Raw genomic sequence first — 26,788 nt, 5'->3', positions numbered from 1 at the left:
TCATTTAAACTAAGTTTATGTTAAACGAATTTGGGGAAAGGAACTTAAACTGAAAGCAGTAGTCTTTCTGGACATACCCACCTTTGTGCATATAAATGTAGTAAAGTCTCGGGGTACCAAAGGGCTTTAATTCGAATTGTCTTAAAAAGTTCTGGCAGTTAATTTTAATATTATTGCAAAAAGCTAGTCATCACATTATCTAAATATGCCTATATGATTAGATGAATGAATAATAAGGGATTCAGACCAATCTCAGATGAAGAGATTTTATCAAGTAAACATGACAATGAAAGACAATGCATTCCATTTCTAAATTTTCACAGAAAAAGTCCCAAAGGAACTCACAAACATTATTTTATTTTTTCTTTGCATCAATGTCACGGTTCCATATAGACAGGAACATTATTCTTCTTAGGATGAAAATATTAAGACAAAATAGCAAAGGACATTCCCAAGGTCAGAAGCAGAGGCTGACATTAAATTTGAGTCATTTACCTCAAACTCTAAAATGTTTAGGATCCTGAAGAAAGGTATTAAAAAGTAAACTCTAGACAACTGTATGGTAATGAATACTGCTTTTTTTTTTCCCTTTTCATTTTCTATGCAAGAAAGTCCCTTTATTCACGTCCAAAATTTGTCCCAGTGACATCAACAAGCCAGTTAGCAAATGGACATCTAAGCAAAATAAGGACTACTAGAATCATCAGGGCCACAAAGAAAAAATGCATCATCCCATGGTCTCCAGCAATCCTTGCTAAGAAGCTGTCATTAGCTATAGCACTTAACTTGGACCACCTTACTAAAAAGTTCATTTCCACTCGACTTGGTTCCTGTCAGACTTTCCATTATACATTTTCTCCTCTGTGCCAATAAAAAGTTATATGAGGTTGCATTTTGGCAGGGGTGTTTTCAGCCTGGGTGTGATTTCCATAACCCAATTTGATTTAAATTAGTTTTGTCATCATTTAGTAAGAGAAGAGCTAAAATGTCATTTTCTGTTTTTTAAAATCCTTATGATTTCTTCTTTACTTTCTCTTAAAACAGTGGGTTAATAAATACAACATACACACGTTTATCTCAGGAAAGTTCAATGACCTATTTTCCTATTTTTTTTCTCAAAAAATAGTTGGTAGATTAAAAAAAAGAATGATGAGAGTTTGTTTGCTAATAAGATTCACAGGTTGCATAAGTCATGTGACTAACACTGTTACTGTTAAGAACTGGACAACTAAATACTTAATAGAAATAAAACAGACATCAAAAATTGAAACATTTCATAAGATCCATCAAAAATAATATCATCCTACCCCCTCCCTTTAATTACAATACCTGTTGCTTCCTTATATTTTTTTGTAGCCTCAGAGTTCAAAAGCCACTTGGCAAGAGGTTACAATTCAAATATGCATATTAACAGAACTGTACTTTATACATTGTTCATTATGATATTATCCACATGATCCAGTGATATGTAATAATGCCTTTGGTAATTCCTAGAATCTGTCATCTAAATGTTCCCCACTTCAAGAACTCTATAATGAAGGAAAAGGAAGGAAAGAAAAGTAAATATCACTTTGTATCTATGAGAGTAACCCCTTCTCATTCGGTGGTGACTCATTTCAACTATGATCTATTTCAACTAGAAGCCCAAAACACAAGGACTTAGTTCTCTGTGCTTCATATAGCTGAATGTTCAGCACAGATTTATTGAATAAAAGGGCACAAGGCTGAATGATGTTTTAGAATATACCACATCCTGTTCTATTTTCAATTTCTGCAAAATTATAAATTCAAAATTCATTAATTAAAAAAAACCCAATTGTGTCAACATATTATAACCCTCAGATTCTATTTCCTATATTCAAACAGGCTCTAAACTATTGCCGTGTCTTTGTCCCTAAGTAACCATATTATTCATGGTTACTGCTGAGACGATGCTATGGATAGTGATCGCTGATCCATGCAAGACTCACACCCAGCAAGCAGAAATAAGAATGAAGGAATCTTCCACAGTTCAGAGTTCCTTTTCTGTCTACTACATGAAGACCACTACATCATTACACTACAGGAAAAATACATTCCATCTTACTTATATATTTAACATATATTGATTGCCTTGACATATATGTACACAAACTCATATGTGCATACTCTCAAGATCCATTTTCCAAACATCACACAATGAACTATCTTCACCCTTAGCCTTCGGCCCCTCCCAGCTTTCCATCTCACCTTGTCCTTGAAAAAGGCACCACTGCAGTTTCACCAGAGGAAAGTGTTCCCCGCAAACCTAGTATATGTATTCCTATACATAAACAGTCAGACTCAAGCAGTCTGAATGATGATTTCACAAGTTAAGGGGCCTCTCGCTTAGTCAGCAGAGGAAATCTTTGTGTCTGTAAGGAATCACGCCAATTCCTATTAGTAAGAAAGGATGCAGGGGCAAGCACGCCTATTCTCTCATTGACCAACAAAAGGGGCCCAGTGAAAACACAGACTTATTCCATCACCATCTGCAAAAAGGAAGGATGTTGTCAACCTTCTTCTCCCCAAAACTTTAATGATCTCTGCCTTGACCCTTAGAAACCAGATACACAGGAATAAGACCTTCCACAGGAATTGAAAGCTTTACACTAGAGACACAGCATTAAGAGGCTTGTCACCCAAGCTATCTACCCCGAACATTTGCACTCACATTCCAAAGATGTTTCCGCTACACTGGAAGCGCTGTAAATTTCTTTCCTGCAGAATTCTTTCCAAACAAACTGCCATGAACTGCACTCTACAACATGTGCTGCATTAGTCCTTAACCAAGCCACAATTTATCTCATCTCCACAATCCTTTATGTGCAGAATATGACTGAACTGGGGGCGCAATGGAACAGGCGAAACTTGAAAAAGGAAACAGATGCACAAAGAAAACTCTAATTCCACCTTTAGAGGTATATTAGTGATAGATAATGATGATAACTACATGGATTCTATTTGATTGATAGATTTGGTTTACATTTTTCTATGCTAAACTAAACAAGTTGTTTTAAAAATTCAAGTAGGTTTTTCTATATCATTTAAGAAGATAGGTGATGAAGGAGTTCAAGAGAGCATGCATTCCCAATCTATTTACAATAAGAACAAGCATTCTGTTCAGAGGAATAATAAAACAGTAAAAGACCCTGAATATTAAAAAAGGTTATTAAATTCTTTGAAGTTTCCCAAAGTAACAAATCTATGTATTAATAAAAAGCCTATGCTTTTAAAAATATGGAAAAAGAGTTTTAAACATATTATTAATACCAAAGCTAAAATTGAAAAGAAAGCATCTTTCAAAAACTCAATTGTCTTAAAACAAAGCTTAGATTTTTGGCTATGGATAGTATTTTTAGCATCAGTCTCTCTCTGGAGAGTTAAAAGTATGCAAATGCAGAGTGCACAGAGGCACAAATACACACATGCTATACCTTTGTATTACATTGGCATTTTATTATTTAATTAAAGTCCTCTTATTTTTCTAGCTCACGCATGCTTCCCTTGAGACGGCTTTGCTGTTAGCCTGCTGGCCTTGACTTCCAGCCAAAAACAATTCAGAAACAAAAAGGGACAACAAATCATATTTTCACAGACATTTTTATCCCTCAATACAACCCTGTTTTCACACAACATCATACAGTCTCTATGAAAACTATAATTTATGGCAATAGCCACCAAACCCAGGGTCTGACACATGCTCCACGGTGTTGGGAGTTTCATCATTCCAAAAGTTGCCGAATTATGAAGAAATTTTTCCGATGGAACCCTTATAAAAAACATCAATACTTTACAAACATCATCACTGGTCACTGAAGGGTGGCTCTAAATACAAATTCAAACCAGTGACTGTGAGAAGATAGAGCAGAAGCTGAGGTTAGAGATTAAGAATAGAATGTGATTCATTATTTAGTATTTTAAAAGAAATAGTTACCGGCAAACATGCAATGAATAGCTATGTCAAAATCTAAAATGCATAATCTACTTTACAAAACAAACTAATTTACCAGGCTATTTATCACAACCTCTTCCATTGCATAGATTATCACTTACCTGGTGGCAACCCTGTAAGTTTGATTCTCTCCCATAAGACGAGTATGAACCCCTTTCTGTTTTACCTGTCAATAGAAATTAAAAAAAAAAGGTGTGTAAATTTTTGTTTTCCTCTTAAAAAAAAAATCTCCTCCAGGTAACAGATATCTACTTTTCTCTTCCGATGTTTACATATGTAAAGTAGGCACTAACGGCAATGTATGCAAGCAAGAGAAAGGGATTAACACTTCTTCACTCTGGCTATGATAAACTGGAAAAAAAATATCCTTCATTCCTATTCTTAGCCAAACTGCTCCACACTTCCAAAAACTGTCATTTCAATGGCCTCCAATTTCTCTAACAAACAAATTGACATTCCTTATTTTCACTTTCATTCTCTCCCTCAAATTTTAAACAATTTCATTTTTATTTACACAGCAGGCAAACTATCTATGTAATGACCCTAGCATAGTAATTCCCATTGATTATATTGACACTTAATGGTGAGGCCAAAGCTAATCAATCACAGGCTCTCCAGATGGTGAATTTAGCAAAGAAACTATTCAGAATTCTGGTGGTGGTTTTTTTTTTTTTTTTTTAACCTCTTTCCCAGGAGTAAATTCCCTCATGATCAACATGATGATGGAATTGACGAGAGAGAGAGAGAGAGAGAGAGAGAGAGAGAGAGAGAGAGGAGAGAGAGAGAGAGAGAGAGAGAGAGACTTGGTTGAACATTTGCCCATTCAGATCTAAGGCTCCAATTTCACCAATAGTCCTAGGAGTTAAGCAGGGGCTCACTGAAAACCAAGATCATGTACCAGCACCAATCACCTAATTTGTTTCTGAAGACCGTTTTGTTTTTCTTTAAGTAACCAAGAGCTGAAAAGTGACTGGGATATGTTTTGGCAATATCCAAGAGTAGAAAAACAATCTTCTCTTTTGTTTCTTTAAAAAAAAAATTAACCTTAATGATAACTTGGGTAATATTAAAAAGCCTAATTAAATAAGAAGTGTATGAGAGCTACACAAAGTCTCATGGTAGAACATTTTTAGATACAGGTTAATACATAAGAGCTACCTGCCTACTAGATGCAAATATTATCAAGATACTGAGAACATCAACAGAACCAAGGGATGTATTTCTATATCTCTTCCTTTGAAGAGGTTTTAAACTTTTTAGGTTTTAAACTTAGGCTATAAACAATAGTAATAAATAAGGATTGTATTTTCTTTTATCAGAGAACAATGAGGCTATATTCAGTGGATTTGAATCTGAGCAAAAGATGCATTTAAAGAAATATACAATTAAAAAAGATGATTAGTTAGTTACATGGCACGAGTAAGGGATAACTAGTAGATAGCTTATTTGCTTGCCTGGTATCTTCCTAATATCAAGAGAAAGAAAAAGAGGCTCCTGATGTATCAAACAGACTTTCTATGGAGAATTTGAACTGTCAAACATTCACTAATTACCTGTTACATGTGAGGCACTCTCCTAGGCAGTAGGAATATGATTATCCTAAGAATTAAATAATTCTTACTCCAAGCGTTTAAATTCAAATAGTCAACACTCTAACTTGAAAGAAAATGTGCACAAGAGTAGGAAAGGATGGACAGACATGGATGAATTACAATGTGCATCACTGCAAGGAGTACTCACATCAATAAGACCACAGATCAATTTGAATATTTCAATATTACATCTGTGAACCAGCACTATCTAGATCATAATCAGTAGATAGACATGACCCTAAAATGCTTCCTACTTCAAAACCCATCTAAGACAACTCAGAAAACAGGAAGCATATATTATAATTACCCACCTCATTACTGTCAATAAACATTGAGTGAAGACCTAGCTGCTTCTCATTGTACTCATTGCATCATTGCCACACATGAAGAATCATTCCTCAAAATGCCTAATACTTGGATGATGAAAGTGTTACTTAACTTAATTTATTTTTGGTATATTTTGCTCTTGTTTGAGAAAAAAACATAGGCCTAAAACTTCATGTCTGCTAAAGCTCATTCTCATCATGGTATAGAGGTGATTACGAACTCTCAGCACTTAAGAAAGTAGAGGTTAGGCTTGGACAAATACTAACATGGTAGAAAAGCTTCCAGTGTATATTTCCTGGCTATGCTCCTATGAGTTAGGAATCAGCCTAATCAAGTTGACAAAGGCAGAAAGTTTGCCACTGAGAAATGACTATTTAAAAAAATTTCGTAGCCAAAGGAATTAATGAAGACTTACTACTAAAGGGAAGAAAGGTCCTGACTTGTGTCTATAGAAAGAACACTCACAGCAATAAAAAATACTCTTGTAAGTACTGAAGAACAGACATAAAATGGACATATATACTGGGGAAGTCAGATATAAATTTTTCAAATCACCCTTCTCTACCTCTTAGCCTGAAAATTGTTAGAAGTTTGAGTGAGAGAGTTATGCCACAGAATTCAACAGTGATAGCAAAATGGTTGCAAATATTAATTGTTTTCTTATTAAAAACAAATCAAACCATTTATTGAAGAAAATAGGCTAAAATCAGGGGTCATTCTGAAGATGGAACATATTGGTCTTTAGCTCCTTGAGATAAAAATCCTTGCAGTTTAATAGCAAATATATATCTACATATAAAGTACATTTTTTTTTTTAAAAAAGAGAGATAATAATATAAGTTTCAGTAAATTTGCTTTAATTTTCCGGGAAGTTGTACCTAATGCTTTCCTCTTCACCCCAACCCCATTATATCAAAAATGACTTTTAAAGAGGCAGAAGATGCAGCTTCTTATTCTATGGAAAAGACCAAGTTGATGAACGTGAAATTTCATTGTCAAATATTATCCTCAAATACAACCAACTTGATTGCTTCTGAAATATGAAATTATATATTCTGGGCTAAAGAGGTTTTTTTGGTGTGTATGTGTGTATGTGAGAAAGAGAGACAGAGAAAGAGAGAGAGAGAGAGAGAGAGAGAGGAGAGAGAGAGAGAGAGAGAGAGAGAGAGAAAGAGAGAGAATATTCAGTAGTCATGGAACAGATAACCCTAAAAGTAATATAATCTTGACTTCATAGTACTAATGTTCTTTACTATCATATCAGATACAGGCTGCCTCATTTTAATTTCCGATGTTAAAAAATATTTATCTAGATACAAAAATAAACCCATTGCAAATTACAAGTTGTCAGGGTTAAAAATCTACTCCTGTTTGTGTGGGGGAGGATAAGAGAACAGCATAGACATGAATCATTCTCAGTAATTTGAGTGTTTCCATGACATCAATGGGCACTCGTCCAGGACTCTGTCGAAGTCTGTGAGGTACCAAAGAGGCAGAGCAGCCAGCAGGAGATTGGGAGATTGACTTTTTTTTTTTAAAGGATTATGCTCCTTGTAAAGATTTCATCTGTAGCATCCACTTTTACCATCAAATAGATAACTCTGGAGATCATGAGTGAACACATTTCATTCTGATAGTGTAAGCCTTTAACTTTATTACATCTTTTTTGTTCCCAAATTCAACTATAAATCTGCCTTCAGAATGAAAACCCTTGTTTGGGAGCAAAATAATCAGTGCTTGTGGAAAAAGCCCAAGAACCATTTGAAGTGTACATATCTATTTTTCACCATCATTTCTGATGATGAAACAAGCAACTATTTTTAAATGACACTTCATTTCTAGGAAAAAAAAATCTTTTGTATAAATTCTCCATTAAAAATTAGCTATGGTCTTGATGTTGATTTTCTGCTTAAAATTCACTGGAACATTTGTTTCAGATAATAAAATTTGCAAGACTGCTGATAAATATGCTAGAATAGGCTCTTTAAGTAACTATTTGTGTTCACTAGCACAAAAGCTCTTAATTTCTACATTTACTGTATATATTAGACATGGATTTTTGACCCTTGCATTGAATAGTTTGAAATGGTCAGATTCTTTCCTCCCCAACTCGATCCCCAAAATGAGCTTTGCAATAGTAGAGGATTCTATTTTCCAGTGTTTGAAAAAGATAGTAGAGTGATGTACCAACCCGACGCATTCACTGCGGAATTTTCGAGACAACCCTCCAGTACTAGAATGCGACAGCCGCTGCGGATAGTTTTTGGCACAAAGACAATGGTGGCAGTGCCAAGCCCCATGGCTAAAACTACTCAAAAGAGGCATAAGGGTAGCATTAATCGCTCAAGTCTTTTACTGCATGGTGTACTGTTGTCCATATTTTAAGAACTAAAAGTACCCGTTAGTAATATTTGTTATATGCCAAAAAATGGTATGAAATACATACCGGGAACAAATCTTGTCAGATATTTGATTCATTTTCATACCAAGAGGACCAAATGTTAAAAACTGCTTCTAGTTGCCATTTTCTGCTAAGAATGGTATATGGAAAACAAATGATAGAATCTCATGTAGGTTTTCCGATCGAAGACTGAGTGAAAGCTATGAAACAAATTTTATAAATGATGTCAACATATTGGTTAAATAATCTTCTCCACAAAAGGACCATGTATAAAAAACGTCAAGATTTGAAAATTTTATCAATAAAAATATTTCAAGAGGGCAGTCTCAACTTACATCAATAAATTCATGAAGAGACAAAAGAGAGCTAATATGAAAACCCTTCTCTAGAACATATCTGGTAGCTATAATGTACATGTTAGCCAGAAAAATACTGTGTAGCTTATTTAAATAAAACTCAGGGATTCAGCTAAAATCCTAAATATCTTTTTTCATTTTTATTTCATTATAGAAGGGATACCAATTGACAATCAAGAAAAGATTACTTCCTTTTCAATAGCTGCCTCCAAAAATTAATTTAATTAAGTAGAAAATATAAGCTACTTTCAATATAAAGATTCAGTTACTATTCTTTTGCCACCTTACAAGCATGAAAATTAACACACACACACAAACATATTTTTTTTAAATTGGGAAAAATGATATGTCAATTGAGTATTTTTCAATATTTATGTATAATTTTGTATTATTTTCACTTGTTTCTTACACATTATCATGATATCCTTATTGATCTAGGTGGTCCACCAATGAAAATTTATTCATCTTAGAACCATCACTTTGGAAGAGATTGAATGCTCAAATAATTACAGACAAAAATAAATGTTCTAGACACATAAGCACAACTAGATGAAATAAATTTTAACAATAGCCTCACTTCTTGAAATATGCAAAAAGCACAACATAGTAACTGATCAGAGAAAAAGCACTGGTGTCAGAGCTGGGAAATAAATCTATATTCAAATTTCAGTTCTGTCAAGTCACAACTTCAGAGACCCAGTTTTCTTATCTAAAAATGAAAGCAACAGTACTTGTACTACTGAGGTAACAAAATTGTGGAAAAGTGCTTTATAAGCTTTAAGTATTATATAAGTATCAGTTATGACAGTTATTGTTACTATTGTTACCATACACTATAAGTTAACAATATGCTTTCCCTTAGTGCCTTTTATTCCTGGATTCCATTTTAAAGCATTTAGAAAATCAGTAGTCATTTTGCCCATTAATGAAATGCAACCACCTGTGAGTAAATATTTCACTTAGTTAAGTAGTATTATGTAAAACTATATATCTAATGTTGGACAACAATGAGCTAGACTTTCCCTAATACTCACTGGTAAATTTCCATCTGAGGATTGTAGAGGGCAACAGACTAGAAAACTTATCTCAAATATTCCTGATTCAAATCTTTATTAAAAGTCTAAGAAATCCAATTTAAAATTTGTGATTTTGAATTTCGAAAATATCACATAAACATTGGTAACAATGATTTTTAGCAGTTTTGGAAATAAGTTATAATTCATATCATTTTACAGAAATGGTTTTGTTTCAAGCATGCTATTCAAACTTAAGAGTTTTGTTACTCTGGAAAAATCAGTAAATAAACTAGTAGTCCAACTTTGAAGGGAATCAACATCCCAAGGCTCAAAAGACCCATGAATTTGATATGAAATTAATGAAAGTGTCTTATAGGTGGTTATAATTTACATTTACATGGTGTTTTACTTCCTAAAAGGTCTCTAGGTGCTCTATAACCTTATAAATGATAAACAGAGAATCTATGTCATCTCACATACACTAAAGTGCAACCATTTCTAAGTTAAATCATGGCAACTAATTATAAAGCACAGCAGAAAACTGTAATTAGGTAGATTCCAAGTAAAGAATACTAACTTCCATGGAAACTGCAGTGAGAGTGAATATAAGGGGAAAAATTAGTTGTTCTATACAGTGAACTACTCCATCACTGAGACAAAAATTTTATGCAAGGAAAAATGTCTTAAAAAGTAATATCAACTTATATCTACACAGTAGACCATTTCACTCCTGTTAATGTTTTTATACTTTATTTTTCTTAAAACAGACATTTATATCATTATATATCAATCAATTGATATATCAATCAATATTACATTATATATCATTATATATCATTCAACTGGTCTAGATTCATCAAAGTCATGGTTTTAGATTTACTGTTAGTTGTTACGGCAATATTGGATTAAATTTTTAATTAAAATGATAGTTTTTTTACCCTCAAAAATATGGTTAGCTAACTGGATGCCCCTGATTTTGAAATGAAAGCATCATTAGAGGTTATTTATTCTGAATTTCTCATTTTACAGATGAGGACACTGAGATCATGACAAGTTAAGTGATTTGCTCAAAATTTCACACGTGGTAAGAAGCATGCCAAGAATTTGAACCTGATTCTGCTGATTAAAAATTCAGCATACTTTATTCTATCCCACATTGCCTTTGTTTCAGTGTATGTAATAGTAGAAAGTGTTCTTCCTTGGTTCTTCAGAAATCTCTACAGGGAGATTTCAGGACTTTGCTGCACTGTTGTTCTGCTGTGCCATGATAGCATTCATATGAACTGGAAGAAAAATCCCAAATTAAAATTAACATTGTTAAGAACTTCAAGAGGATGTAAGATCTTTGAGGACAGGGATTTTAGTTAATTTTATTCATTTTAGCTATTTTACCACTGTATCATAAGTTACATATTTTAATGTCAATTAGGCACAGTTGAGTTTTAACTTTATTGGGTGAACGATATGCTCAAACACACTTTATGCCGTTCTTCTGTTAATTCGGGTTAATCGTATGACCGCAGTGGCTGGCCAATGATTAATAAGTGCTTATTATATTAGACTCCAGTTTAATACAGGAACAGAGATTTTGAGTTACAAGTTATCCCAGAGAATATTTAACTCTCCCCTCCTTTTCTTACAAATGAAGAAAATGAGATTCATGGAGTTGAAGAGACTTGCCCAAGATCACCTGGGTAATAAGTGGAATTACTGTCAGTGTCATTTCCTTGACTTCTCTAGAAGCTACCTTTCCACTGTATCATGCTACCCCCATGACCAGAGTATTAGCCATTCTTTTCTTTGCTTTCTTTTGTTATTTTCCCCACCTGAATAGAGGAGGAAATTTGTTTATTCCAGTTACCTAAGCTGTGTTTTGTAAAAGGAAATGAGAATAGAAGGAACTTTCCATTTCTAGGGAAAGGCTAAGTCAATATGTTGGCAAATTCAAAAAGAGTTGCTATTATGGAAATCTTAAAAGGAGACTAATATACTACTAATAATGAAGTTAAAAGTTGAGACTAAATTTCATCACTGACCCATTTTAGCATATCTAAGACTGTGCTATCTCAAAACGGTGAGCAAACTTTTTATCCCAAATAGGCTGAAATATTTAAGGGCATAGCCAAACCCACTTGTCTAGGATGAATTAAAATGAGTACATGGCATGAGAATTTAAAATAAATATTTTAACACAATCAAGTAAACAAGCATCCAGGGCTGAGGTTTGCAAGCAACACTTCATTTTCCTTTGAAATGCAGTAAATCTAGTACATCTAATGTTGTGAATCAGAAACATAAGCTTATTTGTATTTCTTCCATAGATGAAGGTTTAGCACCCTACCTGTGGATGCCAGCTTGGGATGCCTGATCACAAATTTAGAAGTAGAAGTGATCTTGAAGATCAGAGCTATTCTAGAAACTTCATTTTATGGAAGAAGAAGCTGAGGGTTAGAGAGATAAAGTGATTTTCCTGAGGTCTCATATATAAAGTAATTACTAGAATCAAGATTAAAACTTCAGTTCAACGGCTGGTTCTATTTCTTCTCCAATGCTCAGGGGAGAAAATGATTAAGGGTTGTGAGTAGTAAGATTTATATGAATATTCCTGAAGAAATAATGATTCCTTGTTATTTGATTGAACAGGACTGGTCTAGTCAAAAGTAAACCAAAAATGTTGCCCTTTCAGAGATTTTAGCATTTTTTACAAGTATTTTCCAATAGAAAACCACTTCACTTTTAAGAGTCTCATTTAAGGAAAGGGGAAATATTATCAAACTAAACCATGTGAGTTGTATAGTTCTCTTCTAAATGCAGGAAAGTATTTTATTTAAAATAACTGCAGCTATTCAAAGGAGAGTGACAAGGATTGTGAGGGGCATAAACATTTCACATGAGGGAACTATAAACCGAGATGGGAATGCTTAGTTTGAAGGAGGAAAGACTTTAAGGAAGACATGATTTCTATCATCAATATCTGAACAACTGTCATGTGGAAGAGGAATCTGACATATTTTGTTAGGCTCCATGAGAGAATTGTAAGATCTTTAGATGGAGGTAAAATAAAAACAAATTTCAGCTGCATGAAAAAAGGTCCTAACAATTAGATGTCTGAAGATGAAATCTACTGCCATATAAAGCAATAAATTCACTGTCATTCAAGGTGTTCAAGCAGAGAATTACTGGAAATGTTCTAAGGAAATCTATGCATTGGAAAAGGGTCATATTAGAGAAACTCTAAGGATCCTTCTAGTACTTGAATTCTATAATTCTACCCAGCATGATCCTAGGATGATTTACCTATTTCAGGATATGTGTCAAACAGCTCTTTGAAGTACCCAAGGTACTACTTGGTAGAGCCATAACTAGGAACTCGATGCACGGAGCAAATACCATAAATCATACCTGGAAAAAATAGAAAGAGTCAGCACAATTTGACTCCTGACATTGAACTATTTTAAACTAGTTATTCTTGCCAAGTAAGTGTTTAAAGATAAGTCTTTCTATGCTGCTGAAAAAATATAAAAGTTATCAAAGTCCTCTAAATTTAGAGGCAAACTCCCAATCATCCCAACCTATTCAAAAATGAACCAAAAATGTTGTCGTTTCAGAGATACCATTGATACTTGGGACACTGCAGCAGCAATTTCCTATACTGAAAACTATTTATTTTAGACCTAAGAGAGTAAATGTAACTCATAAATGATTTAATTTATTTCTGCTGGGTATTTTTCAAATTGACATTATCTGCCCATATATTAATAATGCTATTTTAAAAAAGCTTATATTTATTCTGATGCTATGCAAACAAGGTAGGTTGCTACTAGTTGGATCTCTCTAAATTAAAATTTCATTCATTTAACAGATTTATTTCCATTTAAAAATTAAAGATTTTACATGGAAATTAAGGAAATAATTTTGAAAATGAACCTTTAAAAATTATGGATACAATATTAGTTCTCAATAAAAACATTCTCTCTCTCTCTCTCTCTCTCTCTCTCTCTCTCTCTCTCTCTCTCTCTCTCTCTCTCTCCCTCCCTACCTCCCCCCCCCACCCATTTGTCTTTCTGTGCATGTGTCTGTCTGATTCTGTCTCTGTCTCTGTCTCTCCCTTTGCCTCTCCCCTTTCCACAAGCATGCACACATGCACACACATACACACACACACACACACACTTCACACACTTTGCAGAAATATTTAGAAATATGAACAATGGTAATACATAGCAGGGAAGGAAAATTACAAATTACAAATTACATGATATTCTCTCCTTTGTAAGAAGGTAATACTTTGAGACACATACAAATGATCCTGAGCGGGGAGGGAATATAATTAAAATTACCCCACTTAATTTGTTTTCAAAACATTTACTCATGAATAAAACAATTTAAACTTTACAAAACAACATTTAACAAAATAATGACCTTCAAAAGGATATCTATATCAATTTTGGACTCATCTATCACTAGCTCCAGTAATTTGTTGATTTCCCCTTTGAGTTGTGTATATATATTTAATAGAAATGGGGTCATTGTATATTTGGATAAGAATCTATCCTATGTAAATTTTTATTGGTCACTCTTAATTAAATGTTATATTTTTAATCTTTACCTAAGTAATTAACATTATTTTCATTCTCTGTAATTATAAAGAGTGATCCTACATATATGTGTGTATAAATCTATTTTTTCCTTTTTGACAACTCTTAAGTACCATACCAATAAGTCAATGATTAAATAAATCACAGAATTATTTTTTATAATATACAATGTGATATCAGCCTGCTCCAAAAGACTCCAATAATTTACAATTCCATCATCAATGTATAAGTTATTGTTACCATTAAAATTTATTTTTGTGCCAATTTAGCATACGAAAGAGTACTACCTGAGAGCACTTTTATTTTTTTAAAAAAATTAAATATTAAGAAGACTGGATCATTTTAAATGGTTGTAAAATTATGTATTTGTGTATAGGGTCTGTTCCTACCCTTTGTCCCTTTATTCTTTTTTTTTAATCTATATAATTCAACTTAAACATAAACAATTATCTCTATCTAATAATGATGAAAACAATTACATTTTGATAGATGAAGAAATCATTGTGATAAGTTTTTAAATTTGTTCATCCTTATAAATAAAAATTACTTAACTTAATGAATCTAATCTCAGTTTACCAAAAAAAAAAAAAAATTGCCAGTAAGTAATAGCTTTCTTGAAATTCAGGCTGAGATGTTATTCAGAACTTTTATTGTTTTTTAATTGATGAGTTTCCTTTTACTTTCAGATAGAAAAAGATAAATCGTCCCTACATTTTCAACCTAAACTTCTAAAGTTTTACTAGTTATTGTTCTTAAGGAGGAGCTAATATCACTTAACTATAGTGGTGTATTTAACCTCTCTCAAATGAGTTCCATAGTTTTCAAGATGGTGATCAAGAAAAATTCAATATGTATTTGCATCTTTCTGAAGAATGCATTATTGATATAATAATAGCAAATTGCAGCCTTTTAAACGAGAACCATTATTAGAATTAAAAGATTTGGGCTTGAATCCTTGCTGTGTTGCCATTAGCTATGTGATTTCAGAGAAGTGATTTTATTTTACTGGGCCAAAGAATGCTCATTTGCAAAATGAGCACTTTGAGGTTCTAGGATAGTGAAAATTTCTTGCTTTCTATGGAATAAAATGATAGATTATACACAAATTATTAATTTTCATATAACTAATATAAATTATTATATTAACTATATAATTATATAATATCTAGGAATAATTCTATAGAATATAAAATTGAACCTCCTTGAGGATAGGGTTTGTTTTATTTATAGCTTTATATTCACAATGGCTAACATAGTTTCTCATGCATAGCAGAATATTAATGAATGTTTGTTAATTGATTTACCTCATGTATAAGAATATGGATTTTCTATATTATCTTCATCAATAAAATGAATGGGATTTATAGGAATCTTAAGAAAATAAGAAATCATATGCATACCACATGTCATCATTAAAAATAAATTTATCAGATTAACAACAAAAATACATGGCATACTGAAATTCTGATATTGACAAATATGAAACCTTGAAGAAGGTATAGTAGGATAGAGAAGATACGGACAAGTTCATTGGTGGGTTTAGTATGATACAGGGAATTGGAAAGATCATAAATTAAACAGTAATTTTAGATGTAGATATTATTTTCAAACAGAATCTGAGAGTCTGTGATTGTGCAGATTATGTGAAAAAGGTGAAATAGTAGAAAGAACCTTGCATTTGCATCAGTGACTGAAGTTCAAAGTTTTCTGGGCCTTGATGTCTACATTTATAAAATAAATTAGTTGGACTATATGACCTCTGCTGAGATATCTTGTAGTTATAAATCTATGATCTGTGATCTTAACACAACTATAAATCTATGATTCTTTTATCCCATTGTCACTTTATATTATATTTACATAATAAATAGTGTGTGCATCAGCCTTTTGTAAGGGCCTATTTTATGTCATGTGCTGTGCTAAGTCCTAGGGACACAATGAAAAGCAAAAAGAGAATTCCCCTGCCCTGCCTCTAAGGAGTGCATCAATTTCAGAATTAGGAATGGATGATAATAATAAGAATAGCACATAATCACAAAAGTCATTGATCTTTGGTTTTGGATTACAGCAAACAATATTATTGTAATTTTCTTTCTCAAAAAACAATATGAAAAGTGAACCCGGGGATCAAATTAAAAGTGAGCACTGGGCTCAAAATCTGGAAGACCAGTCTTCCTGAGTTCAAATCCAGCCTCAGACACTTATTAGCATATGCCTTTGGCAAATTACTTACCCTTGTTTGCATCAGTTTCCTCAACTGTAAAATGAACTAGAGAAGGAAAGGGCATAATATATTTTTTGCCCAAAAAAACTCAAAGTGGGATCGTGAAGAGTTGTACATGACTGAAACAACTAAACAAGAACAAAAATCTCATAGAAACACAATAACTCCAAAAGTCAAAATACACAATACATATTCCATAGTTCATACTTGGCATGTAGATAATGAAGCATTGACTCCAAATGGCCCTGATATTTTACAAGTCAAAATTCCTTAGGATAAAGTTTCTATGAACTTGTCTGTAAAATGAAGGGGCCAGGTAAGATTTCTAAAATTCCTTCCATAGTATTTCTGTGATGGAGAAAGAGCTCTTGACATCCAGCAAGAGCTGGATAACTGAGAAAGTAAAACAATGATTCATCATACCAAAATGAAAATTTTTAAAAAGAGCTACTCACAACCATAGAAAATATGAACATATCTATAACAAAATATGAGGGCATGGAGATATGTAAACAAGAATTGATGATGATGCTATGGGCATAATAAAAAAAAGACATTGAAAGAATGAGAGATGAGTAGGTGCAAAAAAAGAAAAACTTGAATCTACATAGTTAACTCATTTTTCTTTGAGAGATATTAAGAAAACAGACTATGATCCAAGTATCAAAAGAAATCATTTTCATTAAGCTTAATACAGCTTACAAATTATAAAATAACAACAACAACAAAAGACACAGAAATACAATATGTGTGTAGGCTTAAATCCTGTCAATTTGTAAATAATTTCTTCTAGTTAGCCTATAAAATTAAAGCATATTGCTCATAAAAATGTATTCAGAAAAGTAAATATGACATGAAACAGGTAGTAGAAAATCATGCCCTATCTGCTCATCTTCTAGCTAATCCTGATAAACTGATGTTTCAACATTTTATGCAATTTTATTTATAGTATTTATGCAATAAATACCATAGGTCAAATATCATACAATGAATTTCACATAATCCTAAAATGTTTTAAAATAATTTAATAAAATATCAAAACAATTTTAATAAATTTGTGTTACGGATCCCCTAACTTTCCTCAGAGTGAGGGGGCACAACTGCTATAAAATATTATGTGTGTTTAGGGGCTGCTTGGTTGTTCTTAACTATCCTTTTTATAAGGTAAGACTCATGAAGGGTGGAGTGGAGAATATATCTGGAAAAATGATATTAAAAACAAAAGGCATAAATAAAACTTTTAAAAATATATTCTTAAAAAGAAATATGCGCATAGGTAGGATGTGCATTCCATATCCCCAGGATCATATAGTCACATATGAAATGGAGTTTACTCTAGTAAGTTACTAAATAAAGCTATTTTGAACTCATTTTGTTATTATATTTTTATTTAGGTAGTGCTAACACAGTGGCATGAAAAGATCAGTGGAATCTGATGAGTTAGGTTCAAATATCACCTCTGTCAATTATTCAGTCTATGACCTTGGGCAAGTGACTTTCTGAACTTTAGTTTTCTTATGTGACCTTGAATAAATCATGTAACCCAGTTAGGCTGCAGTTTACTCTAAAATTAAGAAACATAGATTTTCTTTTTCAGCTCAAACATTTCATCATTTGAAAAGAAATTATTTTTAGATACAGATTAAAAAGTATAAAAATTCAATTTTCTTTTCCATACATTTATCAGAAATTATTAACTCAATCACTTTGTTATAGAATGACTATCATAAGGATGGTGACTAGAAAAAGAACTTATTATATAGATTTATTAACTGTAGAAAACCTGCCATATATACCTTAACAAACTGTTAAGGAGGTCTTTAGAGATCTGCCATGACTTGTAAATATGTGTTTTCCAATAAGTCTTTCCTTATTGTAATGGATTTTTACCAGTTATTATACTCTAAGGATATTGTTAGCATAAGCAACATTATTAAACAGTAAATAGGCATATGTTCGATTTGGTGATGCATAGGTTTGATCATGTAATTTATCTGCTCAAGAACATTTCAAAATTTTGCCCAAGTTTTACTTATACAGAAAAACATACACTTCATAGTTTGCATCTTAAAGCTCTTCACAAATTACTCCCCTTTATATCATACTCTACATTCAAGGCAAATTCCCTGAACTCATGCTCTGCTTTATGGCCTCCAAGCTTAGAATATCTCCTAGGTCCATGCCTAAATTTACAATGGATCCATCTGTTGAGAACCTCTTACTTCAAGGCTATATTCAGGTGCCAACTTTCCTATGAAGCCCATCATTATTACCCATCTTGCTCCTGTCTTGAAAACTCTCTATCCACAGGTTTTTTCGGAATTCTTTATATCCCATTCTGCATTTCTCTTGGACATTGCATTTTATGTTCTACTTGCACATATGATATATCATTCCCAATTAAATTTTAACTTCATTGAAGGGAGTTACTCTTCATTTTCATCTTTGAATATGTAGCACTCAATACAAACAAGGGTTTAATAAATTTGATGAATTTAATTAATTTTTAGTGCCAGGATCATAGTAGGCACCATATAAATGCTTGTCCTCTTTCCCCTTCCCTAATGTACATATCTATAGTGAAGATATAAATGTTTGTTTGTAGGATTCATTTTTAACTTCATTTTATCTTTCAGGAAATAAAAAAAAAGTTTTAAAAATGCAATAGGAGGTAAATATACATTCACTTTCTTTGGAAACATGAATTCTTAGACAAAATAGTCGATAATTTTCCTTTGCATACTTATGACTATTACATCATCTCCTCTTTTTTCAAATTTTAGAGAGCTGATCACTTTTAAGTTCTATTTCAAAGGAAGTAAAAAAAAATTAATTCTAATTAAGTACAACCATTCAGTACAAAATCTGAGTGAAAAGTAATATGAAATGGGGCATTCCTAAAACATATCTCATTGTATAAACCTTTTATAACATCTTTACATTTCTGGTAACTTTTAAAATATAAGATATTTAGGAAAAGTGAGCAGACTTTATGTTCAAATGTGAAATACGTCTATTGAAAGCAAACATCTGACAAGCTGTGCAAAAAGTGAAGGAGGCAATCTACACTTCCAAAGATAAGAGGGGAAAAAAACATGAACCAATCAAAACCCAATGAACATCCAGTGACTCAGATCTGGAGTAGCCAGCAGAGGGCAACCACACACCCTGACAAGACATAAGTTTGTTCTGTCACTTCCCAAACGGTTAGTTCTTAGTAGTTGGTAGGTTGAACAGAAAAAATTCATCATTAATAAATTTTTTTTAAAAAAATCATTGATAAAAAATTTATTAGCCCAATGTTAAGCAAACAGAAGAGGCAATAATCATGCATATATGTAGTACTTATTGCAAAAGTCTGTCTTGAATGGAGTTTTTTTTTTTTTTTTTACTGGTTCTGACAGCATTAATTTATTTTAAATAATGATTATTTGAACCTAATTTAATTTAGGTCAGTATTCAAAGTCTACTTTGATTATGGAAAGCTATCTCTGGAATCTATTATGACACATAAGTTTACTAAAATTCCCAGAGGATTTCAAAAAAAAAAAAAATCTGTGGTTTTCCTAAATATAAGCTTTATAATATGTGTGTGTGTGTATACATATGTGTGTATACATATGTATGAATGTAATTAACCATATTTTATAATCATACAGAGGTTTTATTTATGTCTAAGTACTCTATTATTTTTTAGTTAAAATTGGATGTAAATATGTTTCCCCATTATTTTCTAACATGTGTCCATAAATATTATTAAATTATTATTGCATCCATAGAATATTATTAATGTTACATATAAATTTTGTGACCATATGTTCTTTTGGTTTCAGGGTGTGGGATCACTTTTTGTTATTGCCATTCCATTTTTAAAAGTATAAACAAGAAAGTGATGGCACATATTCTTTCATTCTAAAATAAATTAGAAAAATAACTAGTGAATATGTATGAATTCACTTATTCATTCAACAAACATTTACAAAGACATACTCATCCATTTCTTTTACAACAACAAAAGTCACAAAATTTTCAAACTGATTTTCAACTGTATGGTTTTTTACAAATTTTATAAACTGATGTTTCAAAACAACAACCAAAAAAAAAATCAGCATAAACATTTTTAAATATCTATGCTTATGAGAATCAAGTAAAACATCATCACACAATATCTTTCTTGGCTATAATAAACTGAATTTTAATAATTTATTCAAAAGATATACAATCTTTAATTTCAGACTTCTGAGATAAAATGACAGAGAAAGCTTTCACTTCTTATTGCTAGATGCAAAATGTAGTAAAATAATTAATTGCTACAGGTCTAACCATATAAATAATTACCTAAATCATTTACCTTACTTCTGTCCACTAAAAACAAACAAAAAAACCAAAACAAAACAAAACAAAAATCCAACAAAACAACACTAGCAATTTGCTATATTTATAAGGTAATGTTTTACATATATACATATATGTTCACCTTCCAAGGCTATTGAAACACATATGCGATACACACATATATGTTTCAATAGCCTTGGAAGGGGAATTAATTTACAGGGTCTACAAACCTGGCAGTTTAGGTTACATGTAGGTCAAGATAAATAATATTCATCCTTTAGTTAGTGTGATCTGCATTGTTTCTTCATAAGTTGAAATGACAAGGTTTTATTATTCCTAAGCACTTGATTCTGAAACGTTTGCACAATCTGTTAAGTCCAGGCAAATTTAAATGGTTCTGACATGCAGCCTGCTAGGGCCAGTGACAGGGATAATGCCTCTTTACGTGGGTAAAATTTTGTGGCATATAGGTCACTCTCTTAAGGGGAATCAACTGTGTGTCTCTTCTTTGCATTTCTACCACAATCCTTCATCCTGCAGCCTGGAGCTGAGAGTGAAATGCAAGAAAGGAGCCGAACGCTCAAAGCGAAAATCTGCTTCCAGGACAATCCATTATATCTGACAAGTTAAATGTTCCATGGTAGACCATATGGCATCAGAGCAGGGCCAGCGATGGAAGAGGGAAACTCAGCAAATGCATCACAATTAAGGAGTTTGGCTATAGACTTACTTTGAATTACTTTATTTTTTGGGTTAAATTTTAAATGCTCTCCCCTGAAATTGTCTACTGAATTTCTTTTCGTAGACTTTAAAAATAAAAGAATACATATAAGTTCCTTTATTTCTCTTGTGGTCACACATATTTACAAATGGAATCTCAGATAAAAACATGCACTGTTTTCATCTAATGAACTTACCAAGCACAATCTTGTGGTCTCATTCCAAAATGCCAATAAAAATAATATACAAGCCCTCTAATGAGCAATGCATTTAACTTAAGCTGATCATTCTTGGTATAACTAAATACTTACTACTAGTTTCCATTCATAAGTCTGAAAATTCCCAACAGCTGTACGTTCACAGCTGACATATTCCTGTTTCTTCTGTGGTTTGTCCAATAACAGAATCAAATTACTACATTAACTGAAGACCTCAACTGCAATTAACCCTCTCTGTAAAGATTGGTGGTCTCCGTGCCACCCACAGCTACTTACTTCATAACTTTGCCCACTCTTGATATTACAATCGTTGGAACATGAGTAATGTATGATGAAGCACCTGGAGGGATATTACACCTGGGGTGTCTACCGTGAGAATAAGTTGTTAGCAACAGTGTAAAATTACCAATATGCTTGTTGTACAGCAACCACAATGTGTACTTATAATATTAAGAAGACAGAAGTTTATGAAATAAACAGAACCACCAAGTAGTTAAACCATGAAAGATTTTTTAAAAACAAAAAATACAAATGTTGTTATTTGTATTAAATATCTCTTATGAAGAGAATTGGATTTGTAATAAGGAGTGAAAAAGCTTTCTAGAGTGGTGTCAAAACTAATCTGGTCTGGTGTCAAACAGTGATTTTATCAACTTCCAACCTCACTGTAGTATAAATATTTGCAAGAGGTTTTTTTCTTCCCTCTTAAATATTAAGTACATGATCAGTAAATGGAAGGATCTTCTCAGCAACCGTGGTCACTTGCATTCACACTGTTTTGTGAACATGAACGTCAAAACAAGTGGAGAAAACTTGCTTGCAGCATTTCAAAAAAGAAGAAAGTAAAACTCATTTCCTTAAACAGATTTTACTCTTCATCTTCCAGAAATATGATCACTATATTCCTCTAAATGCACACATCACTTCTTCAGTCAATACCATCACTCTTCCAAATAGGGTATGCTGCTACTTTGTATAAATCAGTAACTCTTCTTTAGATACTTCAATTATACACTATCATGTGGTTCCAAAATTATAACTGGCCTATAATTTAATATGATCTTACACTTGTCCAAAAGTTTTTTTTTTCACAACTATGCTCTTCAATATGAAATAACTTGGTAAGATTATGATAAAGATTTCATGAAGGCTCAAGAATTAGCAATTATATCATTACCATCATTGTTCCTACTTTTATTCTTCGCATACTCACACACACAAATTTGCATGTTATCTAAGAAAGATATGGCTCTTTGTACTCAATGCTGGATAACCATTAAAAAATTGTCTGTAAGTGTATTGTATAATTTTTTTTCTGAAAACATACTAACTCTTGTATTACTCTTGATTTTTCTGTTTCATGACTAGCCAATTTGAATAAATGACCAAGAAAATAAGAAAAGAATATGGATTCTTCTTCTTTGAAGGAAAAGACATGCATGATATGTACTAACACATATGTGATACATGTGAGTAGACATCATTATTTTCTTATGAAATGCATTCATGAACATAGCACCAATAGAGTATGTTGGGCCTTTGCATGCTATAGATTCTATTTCTAAGCATTCAGATCCACATTTTTATTACTAATTAAATTGTCCAGATGGTAAAATAACACCTGATCCAAGGGGTTTTTTAAGTGCAGTCATTGTCAACACTGAACTCCTACATTGTTAACAAATTGGAAAACTTGGCCTGCACTGAGTTTTACATACACTGTTTCCAAACCATTAGCACAATGCAATTAAAACTTTAACAATTTTGAATTATGTTTTCCAAATCCAACTTTATGCCAAAAAAAATTCTGGGGGTCAGAAGAGAAAAAGAGAGGTTCAACATTCAAATAATTAAAAGAAAGTTTAATTATCATCCAAGTCAATTCACTCTAACCTTACATAGAAATATAAGGCTGTTACTATTTGGTTTTTGAAAAAAAAATAACTAGAACCAAGAAGTATCATGTTAAGAGGACAGAGTACTAGATATGTAGTGAGAAAATTTGTGTTCAAATATTAGTTCTGCTTTTTAGCTGAGCAATCGTGAATAAATCACTTTCCTTTTCTGGTTTTCTATTTCCTCATCCAGAAAATGGGAAATTCAACTAACTGATCACTAAGGTTCTTTCAAGCTCTTGATCTTATGATCAAATGAAAATTGGTGTTAATATTCCCCAAATCCCTGTATCCTTCAATTTACTGATAATATGATCTTACATTAAATTGTAGAATTGAAAACATTGAAATATCATACCAGGAGGATGTGCATGAAGATTATTATTATTTTAATGGCTTCAAAGGAACTCAGAAATTGAACATAATACAAAACACAGAATTTTTATTTTAAATAAAACATCTGTATGATCTCTGGAATGCAAGTTAGGCTTCCACCCATTAATAACATAATGTGGGAATGTGCAAATGTTTTCAAAAATGTTTAGGCAGTCTCTTCCTAATCACAAGTGGATTTCTGTCTCAAGCAAACATTTCTGCAAATATTTAGGCTGCTTCAATACGCAAATGGTTTTGCAAACATTTCCACTAGCCAGCCACTGAAATCACTCCAGAGCTCCTGACCAATAGGAAAGTTTGTAAAGGAAACATAAGAAGCAACTGGCTAAAGGAGCAACTGGGGGAGCAGGGAGAGAATGAATTGGCAGAAACACTCTCTTAGCTACCCACAAAAAATATTTGTTTTGTGCTAACACCTGAAGTAAAAGCTACTAGTTATTTAAAATGAAACAATTGCTTGAAATTCTACACCAAGGCTCTATCATTATTGACTGAGAATAACTTGGGAAGGACATGACTAATCAACGAGTTTCCTATTTCTGAGTTGAATATCTCTAGTAAATGTTGTTCATGACTGGACATTAAAAAACAAGAAAATACTTATGGATATTATAAAAGCAGCATAAACATTTTAAATTTGTCAAATGATGTACAAGTTATGGAGCCCTCCAATAAGGCAATAGTTATGAAACAAAGTAAATTAATTTCAGATTTAGTTTCCTAGGAAAGCTAAAATAATAGATGGGTTGTCGTTCATCTTTTTAAAATAACAAAATAAACTTCATAAGATCATAGAGTTTTCTGGCCAAGCCAATTAGCTAGATCCAAACTATAGTAAAGACATTCACTAAAACTACAAATGCACGACATGATTCCAATTATTATAAGCAAAGATGCTACTTCCTGGCATACTACCGCTCATCAGACCCCAATCATGAAAAATTAAAAGACATTTTGGTAAACTGGACGTAACTTCTATAGAAATCAAATTACAAAAAAAAAAAAAAAAAAAAAAAAAAAAGTCTAAATGGTTTTGAATAACTTCTTCCTTTTACTCTCCTGGCTTGAACTAACAGTGACTGACTACACTTAGAATTTTTCCAAATGCAGGTTGTTAATACTATGCTAGGAGTTACTTTAAAGCAAGTGAGTTGGTGTATATTTGTGAATTTTGTGGGAGGAGAAAACTAACAATGAATTTATCAAAACCAACAAAACTTTTAGCTTTAAAAATTAAAATGATCTGTTTCTCAACAACTAACCTCCCTGATCGACACTTGTTTCTTCACTTCTGCCATCACTTCCTCATTTACACTTATTAGAAGTGGTCAGAGATTTCATCAGATGTGATTTTGACAATAGCAGCAAAGTGCCTTAAGCCACAGATTTTAATTGAGCCCAAAATACAAATGGGGGAGGGGGAGAGAAGAGAAAACCAATCACAGCAGGAAGCTCTTTAAAAGAAAAAGAAAAGAAACATTATTTTGAGCAGACACTTTACACTTGGTTGTACTATATAGAAAGAATTTTTTTTTTTAACTCCCTGTAACATATAAAAATTAACCTATCTTTTCAGATTGCTTACAGGTGACATTCTACCATCTGGATGGGCAGTGTGCCCATGGAAAAAGGAAACTAAAAAAGTAAAACCTTCTTCTTCTTGTTAGTATAAAGCAATATGTGTTTTAAAGGCAAGAGAAATGTGCCACACTAATCTACAAACACATAGACACACATACACACACCACGCACGTGCACACACACACACAAACATGTTCTTATGAAAACTGTGACAAAACAAGTTTAAAAAAAAAATCAAGTGACTGAAACAAATTCTGTTTCTTGGAACACTATCTGATTAATGGAAAATGAAGTCCTCATCATCCTTAACTACAGTTTATGCAAAAAAAAATTTGCTTTAAAATAAAACCAATATATGAGCAATTATATTATTTATTTCACTGAAAAACTTTCCGATGTAAAGCATGTTAAACTTTTTGTCCCTTTATTTCTAATGGCCTGCAACTTGGAGGATTCACAGCATAGCTTTTAATAAACAGGAAATGATAGCTTATTAACTCTCAGGAATTGTTTTTATAAGACTTAAAAGGTGTGCATATTTATAATGATTTCAGTTTGTAGACAAAAATTTTATTGTTTTCCTTGCATGAACTTTATATAAAACTTTTATCTAAGCATAAATGATCTGATTTATTAATGGGAACTGTTTCCTTTCCCTAAAAGTCAAAATTTGAAAACTTATCAAAAACCCGAAGTCGATCTTTATTTTCTATTTTTATTGACCAAAAAGAAATTATTATTATATTTGAGTCTGATATGGTAAGATATGCTTAGGTGAGTTACTCACAAATGATGGTTCTATGATGAGAAGTTTCAAATTTGGATGCGACTTAAAAATCAAAAACCTGTATTTGCTGAATCATTGAATATACCTCTATTTTGGAGAATGCATTTTGATTGCATAGTATACAATACAATTAAGTTTGAATTGTAACACTGAATGAGAAGCAATAGCCAAATTAAGTATAAGTAGAATGGGTACATTCTCAAATTCTTACAGAAATCCACAACATGGAGGTAGGAAAGAGCTTATTCCACATTAAAAAATATATATTGCAACCTTATAAGAAACACATCAAGAGAGGCAAAGGAAGATCTTATCACAAATAGGTTATGAACAGAAGCCAGAAAACCATGTGGAAGTATATTGTTGTGG

The 26,788-nt window shown here is 32.3% G+C and overlaps 1 protein-coding gene across 6 annotated transcripts in view; it reads right to left on the bottom strand.

The window, feature by feature from the left end:
• Positions 1–26,788, bottom strand: part of TCF4 (transcription factor 4) — a 412,574-nt gene that overhangs the window by 202,665 nt on the left and 183,121 nt on the right. For all 6 annotated transcript variants that reach the window (XM_051969592.1, XM_051969595.1, XM_051969593.1 and 3 more), the window contains one exon: positions 4,075–4,139. In XM_051969592.1, the coding sequence (XP_051825552.1) occupies positions 4,075–4,139 (65 nt within the window). The remainder of the gene's footprint in view (positions 1–4,074; positions 4,140–26,788) is intronic.

This window comes from Antechinus flavipes, chromosome 1 (genome assembly GCF_016432865.1).
Source record: "Antechinus flavipes isolate AdamAnt ecotype Samford, QLD, Australia chromosome 1, AdamAnt_v2, whole genome shotgun sequence".
NCBI lineage: Eukaryota > Metazoa > Chordata > Mammalia > Dasyuromorphia > Dasyuridae > Antechinus > Antechinus flavipes.
Note: the sequence above shows the minus strand (reverse complement) of the source record. Positions and strands in the feature narration are given on the sequence as shown.